The sequence below is a fragment of the Nerophis lumbriciformis genome, linkage group LG02, assembly GCF_033978685.3.
Source record: "Nerophis lumbriciformis linkage group LG02, RoL_Nlum_v2.1, whole genome shotgun sequence".
Classification (NCBI taxonomy): domain Eukaryota; kingdom Metazoa; phylum Chordata; class Actinopteri; order Syngnathiformes; family Syngnathidae; genus Nerophis; species Nerophis lumbriciformis.
Genome location: NC_084549.2, coordinates 25,550,001 through 25,566,257, shown reverse-complemented (window position 1 = coordinate 25,566,257; position 16,257 = coordinate 25,550,001). Strand labels below are relative to the sequence as shown.

General features: G+C 40.5%; 1 protein-coding gene across 2 annotated transcripts in view; it reads right to left on the bottom strand.

Moving 5' to 3' along the window:
* Window positions 1-16,257, bottom strand: part of golga4 (golgin A4) — a 45,226-nt gene that overhangs the window by 23,786 nt on the left and 5,183 nt on the right. For both annotated transcript variants that reach the window (XM_061959407.1, XM_061959418.1), the window contains exons 2-14: window positions 12,408-12,482; window positions 8,084-8,152; window positions 7,669-7,995; window positions 7,541-7,588; window positions 7,367-7,423; window positions 7,160-7,258; window positions 2,388-2,511; window positions 2,083-2,273; window positions 1,150-1,233; window positions 878-1,025; window positions 604-782; window positions 380-478; window positions 134-289 (exon numbers count right to left, since the gene is read on the bottom strand). In XM_061959407.1, the coding sequence (XP_061815391.1) occupies window positions 134-289; window positions 380-478; window positions 604-782; window positions 878-1,025; window positions 1,150-1,233; window positions 2,083-2,273; window positions 2,388-2,511; window positions 7,160-7,258; window positions 7,367-7,423; window positions 7,541-7,588; window positions 7,669-7,995; window positions 8,084-8,152; window positions 12,408-12,482 (1,656 nt within the window). The remainder of the gene's footprint in view (window positions 1-133; window positions 290-379; window positions 479-603; window positions 783-877; window positions 1,026-1,149; window positions 1,234-2,082; window positions 2,274-2,387; window positions 2,512-7,159; window positions 7,259-7,366; window positions 7,424-7,540; window positions 7,589-7,668; window positions 7,996-8,083; window positions 8,153-12,407; window positions 12,483-16,257) is intronic.

Genomic DNA, 16,257 nt, shown 5'->3' with positions numbered 1-16,257 from the left:
CTCCCATTATCTTAATTAGAAGTCATAAAAAAAAGTGTCTTCTTGTCGTACGTAAGAATTGTGAATACAGGCAAAATTTCCAAAAAAATGCAGTTCCTCTTTAAAACTGGTGATTTAGAAAAACAGAACTCACAGTTCTTGCAACTTCTAGCTGTTGTCGCATCTCTTTATCTTTACTGTCGGCTTCTATCTTTAAGGCTGACTTCTGTAAATCTGCATCCTCCAAAGCCAGAGAAGACTGCTGCTCTTGCTCCTTAGTTAGCTGAGCATACTCCGCTTTGCACTGCTCCTACATATTCAAATAGAAATGCCATGATGTCGACATTAAAAAGTACAGTTATTCAGTAGATTTATTGTGGAAAAAAAACCTGGCACCCACAACAGCTGTGCTGATTCTGGCACTCAGCTCCTCTTCTTTCGCAGCCAGAGATTCACTATGGACTTTTTCCAGGTTGGCCATCCTCTCTTCCGATGATTTCTAATATTGAGAATTGACAGTGTGAAAACGGAGTGCATACAGCAAAATACTTAACTAAAAGTGGATAAAAACAGCTAGCTGGATAGAAACACAGGTAGACTATTGTGCAAATGGCATATCCTTACCTTCATGATGGTGACAACTTCCTGTTTGACTCGCGTAAGTTCCTGCTGCAAACTCTTCCTCTCTTCTTCATTGACTCTTTCCGCTTCTCTTATTTGCTCCTCCGTTTGAACCTGCAGCTGTTTTCGGGCTTCCTCTGCTTTCTGTGCTGAACTCAGTGCCCTTTCAAGCTCTTCAAATGCTGCAATACATAAATACATAAAAAACACATGATCAAAACAATAAGAAACTATATTCCACCACATATAGGTAAACTAACTAGACTCATTTCCTCACTTGATTTCTCAGCTTTTTCTTTCTGTTCCTGCAGCTCTTCATTCTGAGCATTAGCCAACTGGAGCCTGGAGCGGAGCTGTGCAATCTCCTCTTCTTTTATTTCCAGAGTCTCATGCATCTGGCGCTTTGTTTCAGCAATCACCATGCCCTAAAACACATTGAAATTAGCAGTGCTTTAAAGGGAGTTTTAGTCAGTGCTAATACTGAAAGATTAAATATTCAAGATATACGGAATCGAAATGTGATCGAAGCCTGACCAACTTCAAACCGACCTTGTCCTGCTCCAGCTGCTCATTGTGGTTCTTAACATCTCGCAACTGATTAATCAGCTCTGTCTTCTTTGTTGTGTGCAGTTCCTACAAACAAAAACATATATTTATCTCTGGTCTATAAAGCAAAAGTTGCTGTGATATATTTCACCAGCTCTACCACCCACAAAGCCTCACCCACAAGCCAAGCAACCACAGAGCACAGACAGGCCCAGTTAAACCAACAAGATGACCTAAATTACAGCCCAGTTTAGTGGTAGCGGCAAGTAGAAACAGCCTGTCTGTACCGCTGATGGGTATAGAAGGAACAATTACTTTGCGCTGAAAGTTTAAGTGCAGCAAAAATCTAAAATTACGAAAAATATGTAGTCAACCTGCCCTTTGTTACCGTTTTTGCATGACCATCTGTCGTTTGTTATTAGACAACGGGAAACATCCGAGACATGCTGAGCAAGCCTATCGTGCCACTGAAGCTAAATGTTACGAAAATTAGAAAAACAATGGTGCAGACGTGTCACACTGACATGCCATTTGCAAATATGCTGGCGCTGAGAAACACTGAGGATTTCAGACTGCGTGACACAGCACTGCACTGTGTCAACGAGATAAGGGAGTCACATAGACAGTGGGTAGTATTGACTCAGACAGCATTTTAAAAGAAAACAATGACTCTAAATGCAATTTCCACTGACTTGCTTTATCTCATCGGATACACTAGATGGGCAAACATTTTGAGATAGAAAAGAACAGATTTTAAAGCTGACTTACAACCTATTGCTATGACCTATTCTGTCACAAGAGGAGGGGAAATTGATGTCCTTAACGTGGTGATTATTTAATGATTAGATGTGGCCGGCTACCGTTGAATATACAAAACACTGTATAAGAACAATACTGTATCAGCGAATAGTGCATATAAAATATAAATTAATCCACCTTCATCTTTTCAAGGTCTTGCAGTCTTTCCTGCAGCTGCACTTGTAGAGTTTCATTCTCACTACCCAGCTGAGAGCTCCGCTCTTTATGTATGTGCATCACTTCTCTGCACTTGTGCAGTAGGTTTTCCTGCCTCTTCACTCTCTTCTGTAGAGCCTCAAAGACTTTAGCTGGATCACTGACGCCCTCTTCTGTACAAAAATAATACCATGCCATAAAAAAAAGGTTAACTCTCCCAAATCAAACCAATTGAAATGTATTTAAATACTGTACATGTTATTTACATAGATAAAATGTTTGGATACCCTCATGTACTTCAGGCTCTACTTCGAGGTCCTTCAAAGGGCTGGCGGATGCAGAGTCGGCATCTTCAGTATCAAGCTGCTCACCGTCAGAGACCCCTTTAACTCGTTTCTTCAGAAGACCAACCTGTGAAAAAAGAATCACTACTTAAGACTTAAAGTTTGATCTGTTTGACCAATAACTATCAAAAATAAAAATATGCAATTTAAGTTTAAGACCATAGGGGTCATTTTGTTTTGTTTGACTGTTTTGATACTTTGTTACATGGGACAATGCACATTAATAAACATATAAAATGTAAATGTGCCAAATTGTGGCCAAAGGGTCATTTTCATCTGTAGTCCCCGGCAGGTTAATGGTATACAGAAAGTCCATGAAAAACAGACAAGTAAGACAGCACCAACATCAGACATAAATATATAGACAATAAAAAACAGACGCAAATGTAAAACTTGTTGGTGCAATACAATAAAGTTTAGAAAAAACAGAAAAAAGCAAGACAGCAGCAACATCATTTATCAAGAAGTTTTTAGAGTTTACTCTTACTTAAGCACTGCTACGTAACCGGCTGGCTGTGCTGCTTTGGAAACGCTTTGCTTTGCAGAACACAGACTTTCTTACCTTTGCCAAAGAGGTTATGTTTTTGCCAGGGTTTGTTTGTCTGTTTGTTAGCAACATAACTAAAAAGGTTCTGGACAGATTTTGATGAAATATCCGAAAACAACAATTCTTCTCATCTATTACGAACGCACTTCCTGCTTACAGCGTTCCACTCCCCCACCTTGCCGGTCTCACGCTTTGTGCAGAGGATTCTGGGGTAAAAAACATAAAAAAATAAGAAATTACATGCAAATTTGTATTCACAGCCTTTGCTCAATACTTAGTTGATGCACCCTTGGCAGCAATCATAGCCTCTTTGTAGCACCTCTCAAGCTCCATAAGGTTGGATGGGACGCAACGGTGGAAAGCCAATCTTAGATCACTCCAGAGATGTCAAATCGGATTCAAGTCTGGGCTCTGGCTGGACCACTCAAGGACATGTACAGAGTTGTCCTGAAGCCATTCCTTCAATATCTTGGCTGTGTGATTAGGGTGACGTATTAGGGTGCTGAAAGACGTCAGTCTGAGATCAAGCACGGTCTAGAGCCCGTTTTCATCCAGGATGTCTCCGTACATTGCTGCATTCATCTTTCCTTCTATCATGACAAGTCTCCCAGTTCCTGCCGCTGAAAAACATCCCCACAGCATGATGCTGCTTCCACCATTAATTACTGTAGAGGCGGTATTGGCCGAATGATGAGCGGTACCTAGTTTCCTCCAAACATGATGCATGGTATTCATGCCAAATAGTTCAATCTGTGTCTCATCAGACCAGATAATTTTGTTTCTCATGTTCTGAGAGTCTTTCAGGTGCATTTTGGCAACCTTTTACAAAGGAATGGCTTCCGTCTGGCCACTCTACCATACATATTGGTGGATTGCTGCAGAGATGGTTGTCCTTCTGGAGGGTTCTCCTCTTTCCACAGAAGAATGCTGTAGCTCTGACAGAGTGACCATAGGGTTTGTGGTTATTCCCTGACTAGGGAGGGCCCTTCTCCCCCGATCACTCGGTTTTGATGGCCGGCCAAATCTAGGAAAAGTCCTGGTGGTTCCAAACTTCTTTCATTTACGGATGATGGAGACCACTGTGCTCATTGGGACCTTCAAGGCAGTAGATATGTTTCTGTACCCTTAACTAGATTTGTTCAAAGGCTGGGAATACTTACGTACATATAATTTCTTAATTCTTTATACATTTGCAAAAATCTAAAAAAACGTTTCACTTTGTCATTATGTGGTATGGTGTATAGAACGTTGAGGACAAAAACAAATTTATTCCATTTTGGAATGAAGCTGTAACATAAAATGTGGAAAAGGTAAAGCACTGTGAATACATTCCAGCTGCACTATATGGGTGCATAATTTAACTTACAAGCAGACACTAGATGGGAATACAATTCTTTTTTTCTGAGCGTTTTGTCAAATTACTGTACTGCCTTTAATTAATGATAGCTAAGAATAATAACAATAAATAATTATAAATATTTTTTAAAACACCACCAAAGGCTCTGTTATTGTGAAGTTGCAGATATTCTCTGTGTATGCTTTACGGTTTAAAAGAGTTTGTCCATCTTATGCATTCATTATTGTGGCTGTTTACAACATGTTCTAAGTTCAATTTTGCAAACCAAAAAACATAACATCATCCATCATCTTATGTTACCATTAGTAATTTAAGATGAGTTTAGAGAAAAATCTAATTTAAAACACTTGTATGCACGTACAACACTTATCAGTATGTGGAATTAAATTATAGAATGGATTAAGCAAAGAAGTAGATAACATTTTTGTCTATATTTTTTACCATTACTTAATATATTGAATGAGAATTGCTCGTTGGCCCAAAGAATTAGTCTGGCGTTCATGGCTATCACTCACCGTGATCTCGTCCACACGTACATGCCCGAAATGCGAGCATACACACAAAAGCAGTCCCAGAGAAACATCTAACAATTTGCAGTCATGTTATTGTCATACATTGCTATATGTTCATAGTCAATTTAGTAGCTAAACTCCTCCAATTAGCTGACAACACATAAAGCTAATGCGTGTATGTTATAACGTGCTAAAAGTCAAAAGCAGGCAAGATACAATGCTTACAATACTTTGGAAAGTTAGCGCCATCGAGGCAACCAGGTAAAAGTTAAAAACAGCTCCTTTAATGCTGCAACACATTGCACATAGTTTATCCCTACGTTTGCTAAAAATATCCGTAAATTGCTAAGCGCTCTAAAACATCTCAAAAAATTTGTAAATTGGAGACAATGAGTTTATCGTAACACATCAACATCTCTATCAATGTAAATGCTGCCTCTTTGCCAGGTCTTCATTGCAAATGAGAATATACTATTATTGCCTCACCAGAATAATTAAAGGTTAAATAAATAAATAAATCTCGGTTAAACAACTGTACTGTGTTGCTAAATGTTTTTCTACTACTTTTTTTTTCTCTATACTCCCCAGAAGGCTTAGCATTGTCGATGGCAAACAGAAAGGCGTTTGCCGTTTGAGAACAGTTACATGTTGCCGTTTCTGGCCCGTCTACACAAGAAACAAATATATGCCTTTTGATTAGATAGTTGATGTGAGCACTACTCAGGGTCATATTCGATTAGCTAAAATGTGCAAGGAAGTTGCGGGCATTGGACAAAATTGCTAAGCGTGCATAATTGGCAGGGGTAGGTTGAATGTGCATGAACTGGCACGATCGGAACATTGCAAAATCATATAATTAAAAAACAAAGAAGCGTGGAACTACCGTATTTTCCGCACCATAAGCCGCCCCGTGTTATAAGCCGCGCCTTCAATGAACGGCATATTTCAAAACTTTGTCCACCTATAAGCCGCCCCGTGTTATAAGCCGCATCTAACTGCGCTACAGGGAATGTCAAAAAAACAGTCAGATAGGTCAGTTAAACTTTAATAATATATTAAAAACCAGCGTTCTAACAACTCTGTTCACTCCCAAAATGTACGGTAATGTGCAAATGTGCAATCACAAACATAGTAAAATTCAAAATAGTGCAGAGCAATAGCAATAACTTAATGTTGCTCGAACGTTAATGTCACAACACACAAAATAAACATAACACTCACTTTCTGAAGTTATTCTTCATTCATAAATCCCTCGAATTCTTCTCCTACGGTGTCCGAATTAAAAAGTTGGGCGAATACGGGATCCAAAATGGCCGGCTCCGTCTCGTCGAAGTCATCAGAGTCAGTGTCGCTGTTGTTTTTCCAGCAGTTCCGTGAATCCTGCCTTCCGGAAAGCTCGGACCACAGTTGAGACCGAAATATCCGCCCAGGCATTTACGATCCACTGGCAGATGTTGGCGTATGTCGTCCGGCGCTGTCTCCCTGTCTTAGTGAATGTGTGTTCGCCTTCGGTCATCCATTGTTCCCACGCCGTTCGCAGTCATGCTTTAAATGCCTTGTTGACACCAATATCGAGCGGTTGGAGTTCTTTGGTTAATCCACCCGGAATGACGGCGAGTGTTGTATTTGTGTGCTTCACTTGTTTTTTGACACCATCTGTGATGTGGGCGCGCATGGAGTCGTATATCAACATGGACGGAGCTGCGTGAAAAAAGCCACCCGGCCTCTTCGCGTAAACTTCCCTTAACCACTCGCTCATCTTTTCTTCATCCATCCATCCCTTCGAGTTAGCTTTTATGATGACGCCGGCTGGAAAGTTCTCTTTTGGCAAGGTCTTCCTTTTGAATATCACCATGGGTGGAAGTTTCTTGCCATTAGCATGGCAAGCTAGAACCACAGTGTGTCGCTTAGTAGGAGCCATTTTGTGGTCTTTACAGATGTAAACACACAAAGGAAATGAAACGTAATACCCGCGCGCTTCTTCTTCTATGGGGGCGGGTGCTTACCTTGGCGGTTGCTTACCGTAGAAGAAGAAGCACTTCCTCTTCTACGGGGAAAAAAGATGGCGGCTGTTTACCGTAGTTGCGAGACCTAAACTTTATGAAAATGAATCTTAATATTAATCCATATATAAAGCGCACCGGGTTATAAGCCGCACTGTCAGCTTTTGAGTAAATTTGTGGTTTTTAGGTGCGGCTAATAGTGCGGAAAATACGGTAATGTAACATGAGTATGAGGTTAACCACAGTTAACACTGCCCCGCTGCTTTGTAATCTACATGACATGCCGAGACGGTTACCTGAGTTTGGAGGACAGTAATCATCTGATCTTTTTCTTCCAGTGCAGCATCAAACTCGTCCTGAAGGTGTTTCTTTGCCTGCTGGTCCATTTGCAACTCCTAAGAAACATTTAATGGTTTGACTTCATCAAGTCAGACAGAAATCATAAAAAAATAAAAATGGACTATTGATCTTGAAATGCAATTATGTTCTCATTGTGGCCTAACCTCCCGTAGTTCTCCTATTCGGCGGAGAGCTTTGTCTTGACTTTGACTTAGGATGGCCTTTGGCAATGAAAGCAGACATTTACTCATAATAAGTTCCGGTACCTCTTCTATCATTTGAAAACATGTACAAATAAGACAACTGTGGGGTGACTAATATTTGTCGGAAGTAAATACCTGTGTTTTTTCTTTATCTCGTTGCACTGTTCGATATGCAGTTACCAGCTGCAGGGTAAAAAAGAAGTGGTTAAGTAAATGAACCAGTCAGCAGATTGACAATACAATCACTTAAAAAGGGGGCTAACCTCTGAGTACTTCCCACGGTACTTCCCCAAGCTCGCCTCCACTTTGACCAAACGGTGCAGCAGCTGCTCTTTGGAGTAAGTCGCCGTGCTTCCTGGTGCCTCCTCAGCCTCGCTCTCGATATCCGATGGTGGGTCGTATGTGGAGGCGCTGGTGGCCTCGTTTTCCCCCAGATTTGTCAAGGATTCGCGAGAAGAGCTCCGAACCAGGCTTTCTTTAGAGGAAGAGCGAAATAGATGTTCAGCCCGGCTGGCGCTACTTCGAATTAAGGACTCCATTGAGGGAACTTTCAGCTGTAGTTTTTGGGCAAAAGACTGTGGTTCTTCTCTCTGAATAAATAGCACACAAACACAGCTGGTTATTAAATGTATTCACATTAAGTATGAAGAAGATGGATCAGAGTGGGTGTTAACGCACATGAGGAGACGCATTCCCATCCCCATTGATGCTTCCTCTGGGTGACCTGTTGGGCCCTTTAGAGACACTCTGCAGAAATACATTGTTGTTAGAGAGAGGGCGGTAATAGCAGATGAACTACTGTCCTGGGCCAATTAGTCAACCACACCCAGCATGGCACTCCCTGATTACTCTGGGAGCAATATTAGTACTGCTGGGAGCAATGCAGGGGCAGTGGGCACCCTCATGCAACTCAGGGTAGAAAAAAACGGAGGGGGTTAACGACATTAAAAGAAGGCATCTCTACAAAACAAACAAACAATAAGGGTTAAAATTTGACATTGCAGCCATGAGGTCGGAGCGAACAGACAGTTTCATTCAAGTCAGAGTCAGTTTTTGAATTAGAAATGCTTGGTAGCGTTGCGTGCTGTTGTATTAAGAGAGCACAAGGGTTATAAGTGGGCTAAGGAGAACATTGCGCAGCTTAGCTGGTTTAGTCCACTGGTTAGAATCAGATTTAAGAGTTAAGCAAATAATTCTCTCCTCACTCGCCCAGCTTCCTTCTCATTGGCATCCACACATTTTACTTTCCTTCCTCACATATTTGGTGCAAAAGTTTTTTTTTATATTAGATGCTACTTAGATATTTAGACACTATGAATGATTTCTTTGGTTGAGATGTGTTAACGTTTTTTTAAATAATACATAATATACCAAATGTACTTGTAAGGAGTATAGTGAACTAATTAAAAAATACAAACATAGGAACCTAATTTAGTAATGATTGTTTGGCATTTTTATTACTTAACTGCATGTGATCAAACATAAATGTGTCACAACTGGAGAGTAAAACCCATCTCTTTGGCTCTTTCCTCTCCTCCCTGAGTCCTCACATATGATAAATGAGTCCAGAACTCACAAATGTTGTGTGCTGAATGTACTCTAATACACAATCCTAAATAGTTATCAGTTTCTTTCAAAACAAAACTTGACAAAACATACTGAGTGGACCGACTGACACAATTTTAAAAAGATGGAAATGGACCATGATAGCGATATTATGAACGTGTGTAGGAGCTTGTCGAAGCAAACCATTATCCTACAAGATTGTAGCCCCTTCAGAGTCGATGTAAAAGCCAGCATTTTTCCACCTTTTGTTTGGGGTGTTGATTTGTGTAAACTCATCCTAATTGAAGAAAGACACTTTCTCTTTGTCTTCAGAGGTAGCATCACAGGCATAACAGATGCAGGATGCCACCTTTGTAAAACAGAATGCTGGGACAGGTGTGCTTCTCCTGCCTCGGTGTGTCCAAAGGAATTGTCACAGTCCAACAGGCATTTCATACCTCAGACTATTATCTCATTATCTGATTTTGGAAAGTTGCGTTGTAGCACTATCCTACATTTCTGGATTCTGCTTGAAAGACACAAGCGGCTAAATGACAGATTTATTGTCACAGCTCCAATAAATACATGTTATGTCATCTCTGTGTGAAAGAGGCTTTTCATTAGCAACCTGCCACACACACACAAACACGCACACACACGCACACACAAGCACACACAAGCACACACAAGCACACGCACACACACGCATACGCACGAGCAAACCTCTGTTAGTGACAAGGCCTTTCAAGCTAAGTCTAGTTACCCACAATACAAGCATGTACATACTGCAATTATTAAGTATAATGATGGACGTACTTTTGAGAGCAGCCCCCCGCACCCACTCCTCCACTCCTCCACCCCCTACCCCACCCCACGTGTGAATATTTCTGGATTTTATCGGATTCATAAGTGTCCATGACTCAAAGAAAGCTAAGAACCAAGACTATAGTATACCAAAATAACTATTGAACATTTTGTTTTGTATTGTTAGTAACTTAATTATATTATATAGCGGGGCTACAAGAGAGGAAGTATCTTTGTGAAGATAGAATTTATGATACGGATTAAGTATTGTATTTGACCTCCTCAGAGTTTACAAGTGTGTTTGCTGAATGTTTTACTAATGCAGAGAGCGCAATTACAAAGGCACTTTTATCTATGTGTTTACTTAAATCAGACTGTGTAAACAAACAGCAACAAAGCCTGTGTTATACTCTGTATATACACTCTTCAGGCTAAATAAACAAACGTATGGAAAGGGGGGACAAATGCCATAAGGCAACCAAAGAGAATGTCTTTGGGGGTCGGAAAGGCAAGCAACTAAGGGCAAAAGACAAGGGGAACATTTTGTGACAGGTCATAATAACAAAGGGCCGTAAAACATACGTCAGAAAGCAGAGCGGCTTCTATACCACAATGGAAGCCAGAACTCCCATCAGATGCAGAGTTAGCATTGACAGGAGATGCCTTCTTGTTACTACATCCAAAAGGAAACGGGCGACAGGAGAGCAGGGAACAAGCTTTCTTTCCCTATGAGGGCCAAAGCCCGCTACTGGTTGTCCAAAGGAGGTGGAGTCAAAGAAGGACCAGGGCAGGAGGAGGAGAAGGAGCAGTAGAGATGCGGAGGAAGAAGAGGCAGAGCGTGAGGACAAACTCACCACACTGGCTACCTCGGCCGTTTTGTGTCGTTTTGAATGGTCCAGAGCAAAGATAGTATACTCAGAGAGAAAAGCGGGCTCTGCTATCATCCCGGCCAGCATCTGACCCCCGTCAGTGCAGTAACCGGTCGAAAGGTGGGGGGAGAGGAGAGGAACACACAGAGCAATGAGAAAAAAACAACACCATGAGAGTGGAACAGCGCTGTGGGGGAGTGTGATAGAAAGAAGAAAGTGTAAGAGGGGGAAGGGGCTACTGTGGAACCTCTAAAGTTGAGTGTACCTGAAGTCGTGTGATTTGAAAATATTATGAAAAAATATACTTTTAAAGACACTGAAAATTCAAACCACCATTACAACATGACATGTCAGCGTATCTCATGTGGCCTCAGTTCAGGAACCTATTAACTCTGCACGTTGGGCTTTTTCACAACACTTATTCCTAAAGAGGGGTGAGTCTCAACCTATTTTTTTTTTACCAATGTTAACTTATTTTTATTCTTGAAAAAGATACATGTATAATGTGCATATGTGACAGGAATGACTGCATCAATGTTGTATTGTTGTTTTGCTTTAAAATGAAGTGTGGTTAACTGTTTTTGTACAGCTGTTAATAATTGATGTTGTATGATAAGAACTATGTGCATTATGTTCTAAAGGTAAACTTGCTTCCCAAAAAATCAGAGGTCACCCAGCACCTCGAAACATATTTTGTACAACCTTAGAGGTTCCACTGTCTGTGCTAGAATGAAAGCAAGGAAAACATGAAAAGCGTGAATGTGAATCACTCAGTAAACGTCAATGTCATGAGTAACAGTTTGACATCTCAGTGTGTGGTCTTTAAAGTTGAGCTGGTTTTGGCATCCATTAATAATGTTGCACTTCAGGGTAAAAATAAATAAAAATACAATTTAAAAAAAGCAAATTTCCTCTTCAACGATCAATATGAGAATACACTTCCAAAGATGTCAAAGTGTTTAAAGATCTGTGAGGTGAAAAATGACTACAGCTATAATGAAAAACCTTGAAGCCTTGAGGACCCAAATTACAAAGCCACTCTTGGCCGCTTCCCTAAGGATGTGTTAAAGTAGAGGAGGAACACAACCGTGAGGGGCACCATCACTAATCTAGTGTTTGGTGTACTAATACACATAACACACCACACTTCTAAAACATCTCAAATCCTATGAGTAGGGTGCAGCAACATCCCTCATCCATCTACCTCAGACTTGTCCGCAAAAAGAGACTGCTTGGAAGAGAAAAAAATACAACAACTCACCATCGAAAGAAAACACTTGAGGTTGCATGAATTATTCATATACATACAGTATACATAAAAGGTGGTCTGTTGTCAAACATTATCATGTGGGTGGGCATTATAATAGAAAAACACCTCATATTCAACGTATACTGTATTAGCAAGCTTGGTTGAATCATATTTGATAATGATCGGCCTATTTCTTGTCAAACAAAATGGTTCATCCCTCTATTAAATGTTGGCTTTTCATTGCAATAATTCTTGCTTTGCCACAGTAGGAAATCCTTATGATGACTGTAATGAATTAAGTGCTATTATACAGAACATTTGGAACACACAATGGAGAAAGTGCATATCTAATCTGATGATTTAGGTTAAATAGTTAAAGAATGGCAACATCCTTGAATTATTTCAGGACTGCAGGGTGGATGCATTTATTAGCTGGGTGATTGTTGTTATTAAGGTAGCTCAGCACAAAACAAAACATTGTACTTTCATGTAAAAAGAAGGTGATCAGAGTATATAAATAACTGTCACTGCTTACCTGTCTATCACTGGGAGAGGGATCACCATCAAATAATGGGGGGGTTTGGCTGCTCCGTCGATCTCCAGAACTTGCCTATGAAATAAATGGTTTGTCTTTATTTTGACAACATACTAAACATATTATTTAAATAAACATCAACAACTGACTAGAATAGGCTTACTAGGTGTCTGTTGATTGATACAATTGTAACGTTTGTGTTATAATGGGAATGGAATGTGTAACTGCTTCCTATTGGCAGTTTCTATTTGCACGTCATTCCATTATTCTTGGTCCCTTATCAAAAATACTGTGCAGTTGGACTCCTTCTTAAACAGTGGGGGGGCTTGCGGCTATGCAGTTGTTGTTATGCATTTTATGCAGAGGTATAGTTCTAACAATTTTATAGACAAATTATACCATTTATAGTCACGTGGAGAGTGTGTGGGGGGGCACAAAATGTGTTTTTTTTTTCCCAGGGGGGGGATGTAAAAGAAAATATTTGAGAAGAGTTGGAGGGTGAACTAATTGTTCCCGGAATGTTTCCACATAATGCATACAGTAAATGTGTAAATTACTGCCTCAATTCCCCTAAAGTCGCCAGGTGCGTGTTCTACAAAAGCAAATAACCACAGTCTTTAATTTTTACTTGGTCCAAAAACACTGGAATCTGTGGCTGTATGAGTGTAGGCAAACTAGTGGAAGAGGCGGCAAAATGTCTCTTGATAGTAAAGGTTGCAGATCCCTGCTTAGGAATGTAACGATAAACCGCAGTAAAAATACAGATACCGGTAGCTGGTAATACCATTTAAAAATGTAGTTATTAAAAATCTGTCATTTTATAATGCATTGAAAGACACTGCTCATTCTCCTGGAAACTAGCAACAAACGCTCCTCTGAAGATGGCGCATGCGCACCTGCGGCTTTTGCAATGTTTGGCTTGACAAAACATGGCGGAAAACAACAAGACAGACCTCGCTATGAAGATTTTCCCTTCTAGTAAAAAGACAAAATCTGAAGTGTGGATATATTTTAGATTGATAAAGAATGCGAAGGGTAAAATAATTGAGGATTGTGAGCATCTGCAAAAAATGCAGGAAAAAAGTCCCCGCGAAGGAGGGCAACACTTCGAACATGATGAGTCATCTACGGGACCACTGTTGACAACTGTACAGCGAGTGCAAGGTAAGTCAACTTGTAGCTGAATGCATGATGGAAAGTGTTGAAAAATGAATATGTCATAGTATGTCCATCAAACTAAGGCTGAAACGACGCGTCGACGTAGTCGACGTCATCGGTTACGTAAATACGTCAACGTCATTTTTGTGCGTCGACGCGTCGCATATTTACGTCACACCACTGTCATGGTGGAGCGCAGAGCAAACGATGCGAGCGAGGGGAAAAAAACACGCCAAAAGTCGTCAAAAGTGTGGGAGTATTTTAATAAACGGCCTAATAATGTTGTTTTATGCACACTGTGTCGAGCGGAAATGGCGTATCACAGCAGCACAACGGCTATGAACGAGCATCTAAAAAGAAAACATCCGACAGCGTTCTTCCCATCACCATCAACGAGTCAATCATCCGCGTGAGTATACGTTGTCATCATTACACAAAAACATGAATGTGTCATTTGTATCTGCGTTGTAAATTCATAAACTAAAGCACCGTTTTGCTCTGAGAGGCGCGTTTGGCGTGCCTGTTCAGTGTTTACAAAGACGCGCTCCTCTTTAACGCTAACGTTAATAAGTTGTACAAATACCTTTTACAACATTAACAGTTACATATACTATCTTTAACGCTAACGTTAATAAGTTGTGCAAATACCTTTTACAACATTAACAGTTACATATACTATCTTTAACGCTAACGTTAATAAGTTGTGCAAATACCTTTTACAACATTAACAGTTACATATACTATGTACAAACGAACAATTAACTTCACTTTAATCATACTATCATTGTTGTGTTATTAAACCAATTTAACAAGATAATGTGTGTAGTTTAATTAACCTTTTGTATTAAAGTAAGCTGTATTTGGGTATATTTAAAATGAAAATTAATTGTTGTCTCTTATGTTGCAGCAAACGACAAAGCAGTGTCCAGGATTTTTTTCCAAAGAGGCATGGGACTGAATGCACACCCCAAGTGGTCGCTGACCTGACTGATGGTGTCCTGGAAATGATGGTCATAGACATGAGGCCATTAAATATGGTAGAAGGGGAAGGGTTTCAAAAAATTATCAAACGGTTTCACTCTGGCTACACACTACCATCAAGAACCCACTTCACTAAGCTTATGGAGCAAAAATACACAAAGAAAATGAATGAAGTCAAAGCAATCCTGAAAAATGTGAAAGGAAAACTGACACTCACAACTGATGCATGGACAAGTATGGCCACTGAAGCTTACCTTGGTGTCACCATTCACTTTGTTAATGATGAGTGGGAGCTTACCTCAATTAACTTGACAACAATGCCCCTCAATGAAAAGCACACCGCAGAAAACATTGCCTCTTGGATTGAGGATGTTGTCAATAAGTTTGAAATAAACATAAAACTAGTACAAGTCATTGTACATGACAATGCTGCAAATGTTGTTGCAGCTTTAAGAGTTCTTGAGGAAAGACATGGTGTTTCATCCCTCAGATGTGTTGACCATACTCTACAGCTTGTAGTTAACCATGCTCTAAAGGACAACCACATCAGCAGAGCTTTAGGAGCAGCAAGAAGTTTGGTCGAGCACTTCAGAAAAAGTGAGCTATCCAGTACAAAACTAAAGGTTAAGCAAAAACAAATGGGTTCTCCAGACCACAGCCTCATACAAGATGTGTGTGAGATGGAACAGTTCCTTTTACATGATTAGTCGCCTGCTTGAGCAGAGGTGGCCAATAACAGCAACTCTGTCAGATCCGGAGGTCACTCAAAGAGGGAAGCATTTTCTGGATCTTAAGGCTGACCAGTGGAGCTTGCTTGAAGAACTTGAACAAGTTCTGAAACCTTTTGAATGTGCAACTGTGTACCTGAGTGGAGAATCTTATGTAACAGTTTCCGCTGTCCCTCTGCTGGTCAAAGGGCTTCGGAAGGCTACACAAACTGCTTTTAAAAATGCATCAATCAAGTGTTTCCAGGTCACTGCTGCACGTGAGATAACATCCAGGTGGGAAGCCGAGACCACATTCAAAGATGATGGACCAAATGTGTGCATATTAGCAGCTGCACTTGACCCACGATTCAGGAAGCTGAAATTCCTGACTGCAGATGAGTGTTTAAAAGTTCAATACAAGCTGCATGCAATAGTTCTGGAGGAGAAAAGAAGGGAAAAGGAGACACACGCTCAACAGGGCACAGCAATGCAAGTGGAAAGACCAGATGCTGACAGGCGGCCTGTATCTTTACTAGACACACTTCTTGGCTCAGATTCAGATGAACTCAGCAACAATGAGGAAGACAACAATGACAGTAATGATGCTGAAATGGTCAGAAACGAGTTAGTGTCTTATTTTGGAGAATCCCCCATTTCCAAGGATGAAAACCCATTAAAATGGTGGAAAGAACATCAGGCAAGGTTTCCAAATCTGGCAATGCTGGCTCGGTCTTACCTCTCAGTTCCAGCCACATCGACCCCTTCTGAGCGCCTATTTTCAGCTGCTGGGAATATTGTAAACAAGAAAAGAACCAGCCTCACCCCAGAGCATGTAGACATGCTAACCTTTCTTCATTACAACTGTTAGTCACTCACTGGAATGAGTAGAATTGGTTATAGTGTACTGTGTTGGACTGGATGTTTATTTTGCACATTTTAAAAGCAATACTTAATGTTTACAGTGCTCCAGAATATTTAGATTGGCACAAATGTTTACAGTGTTA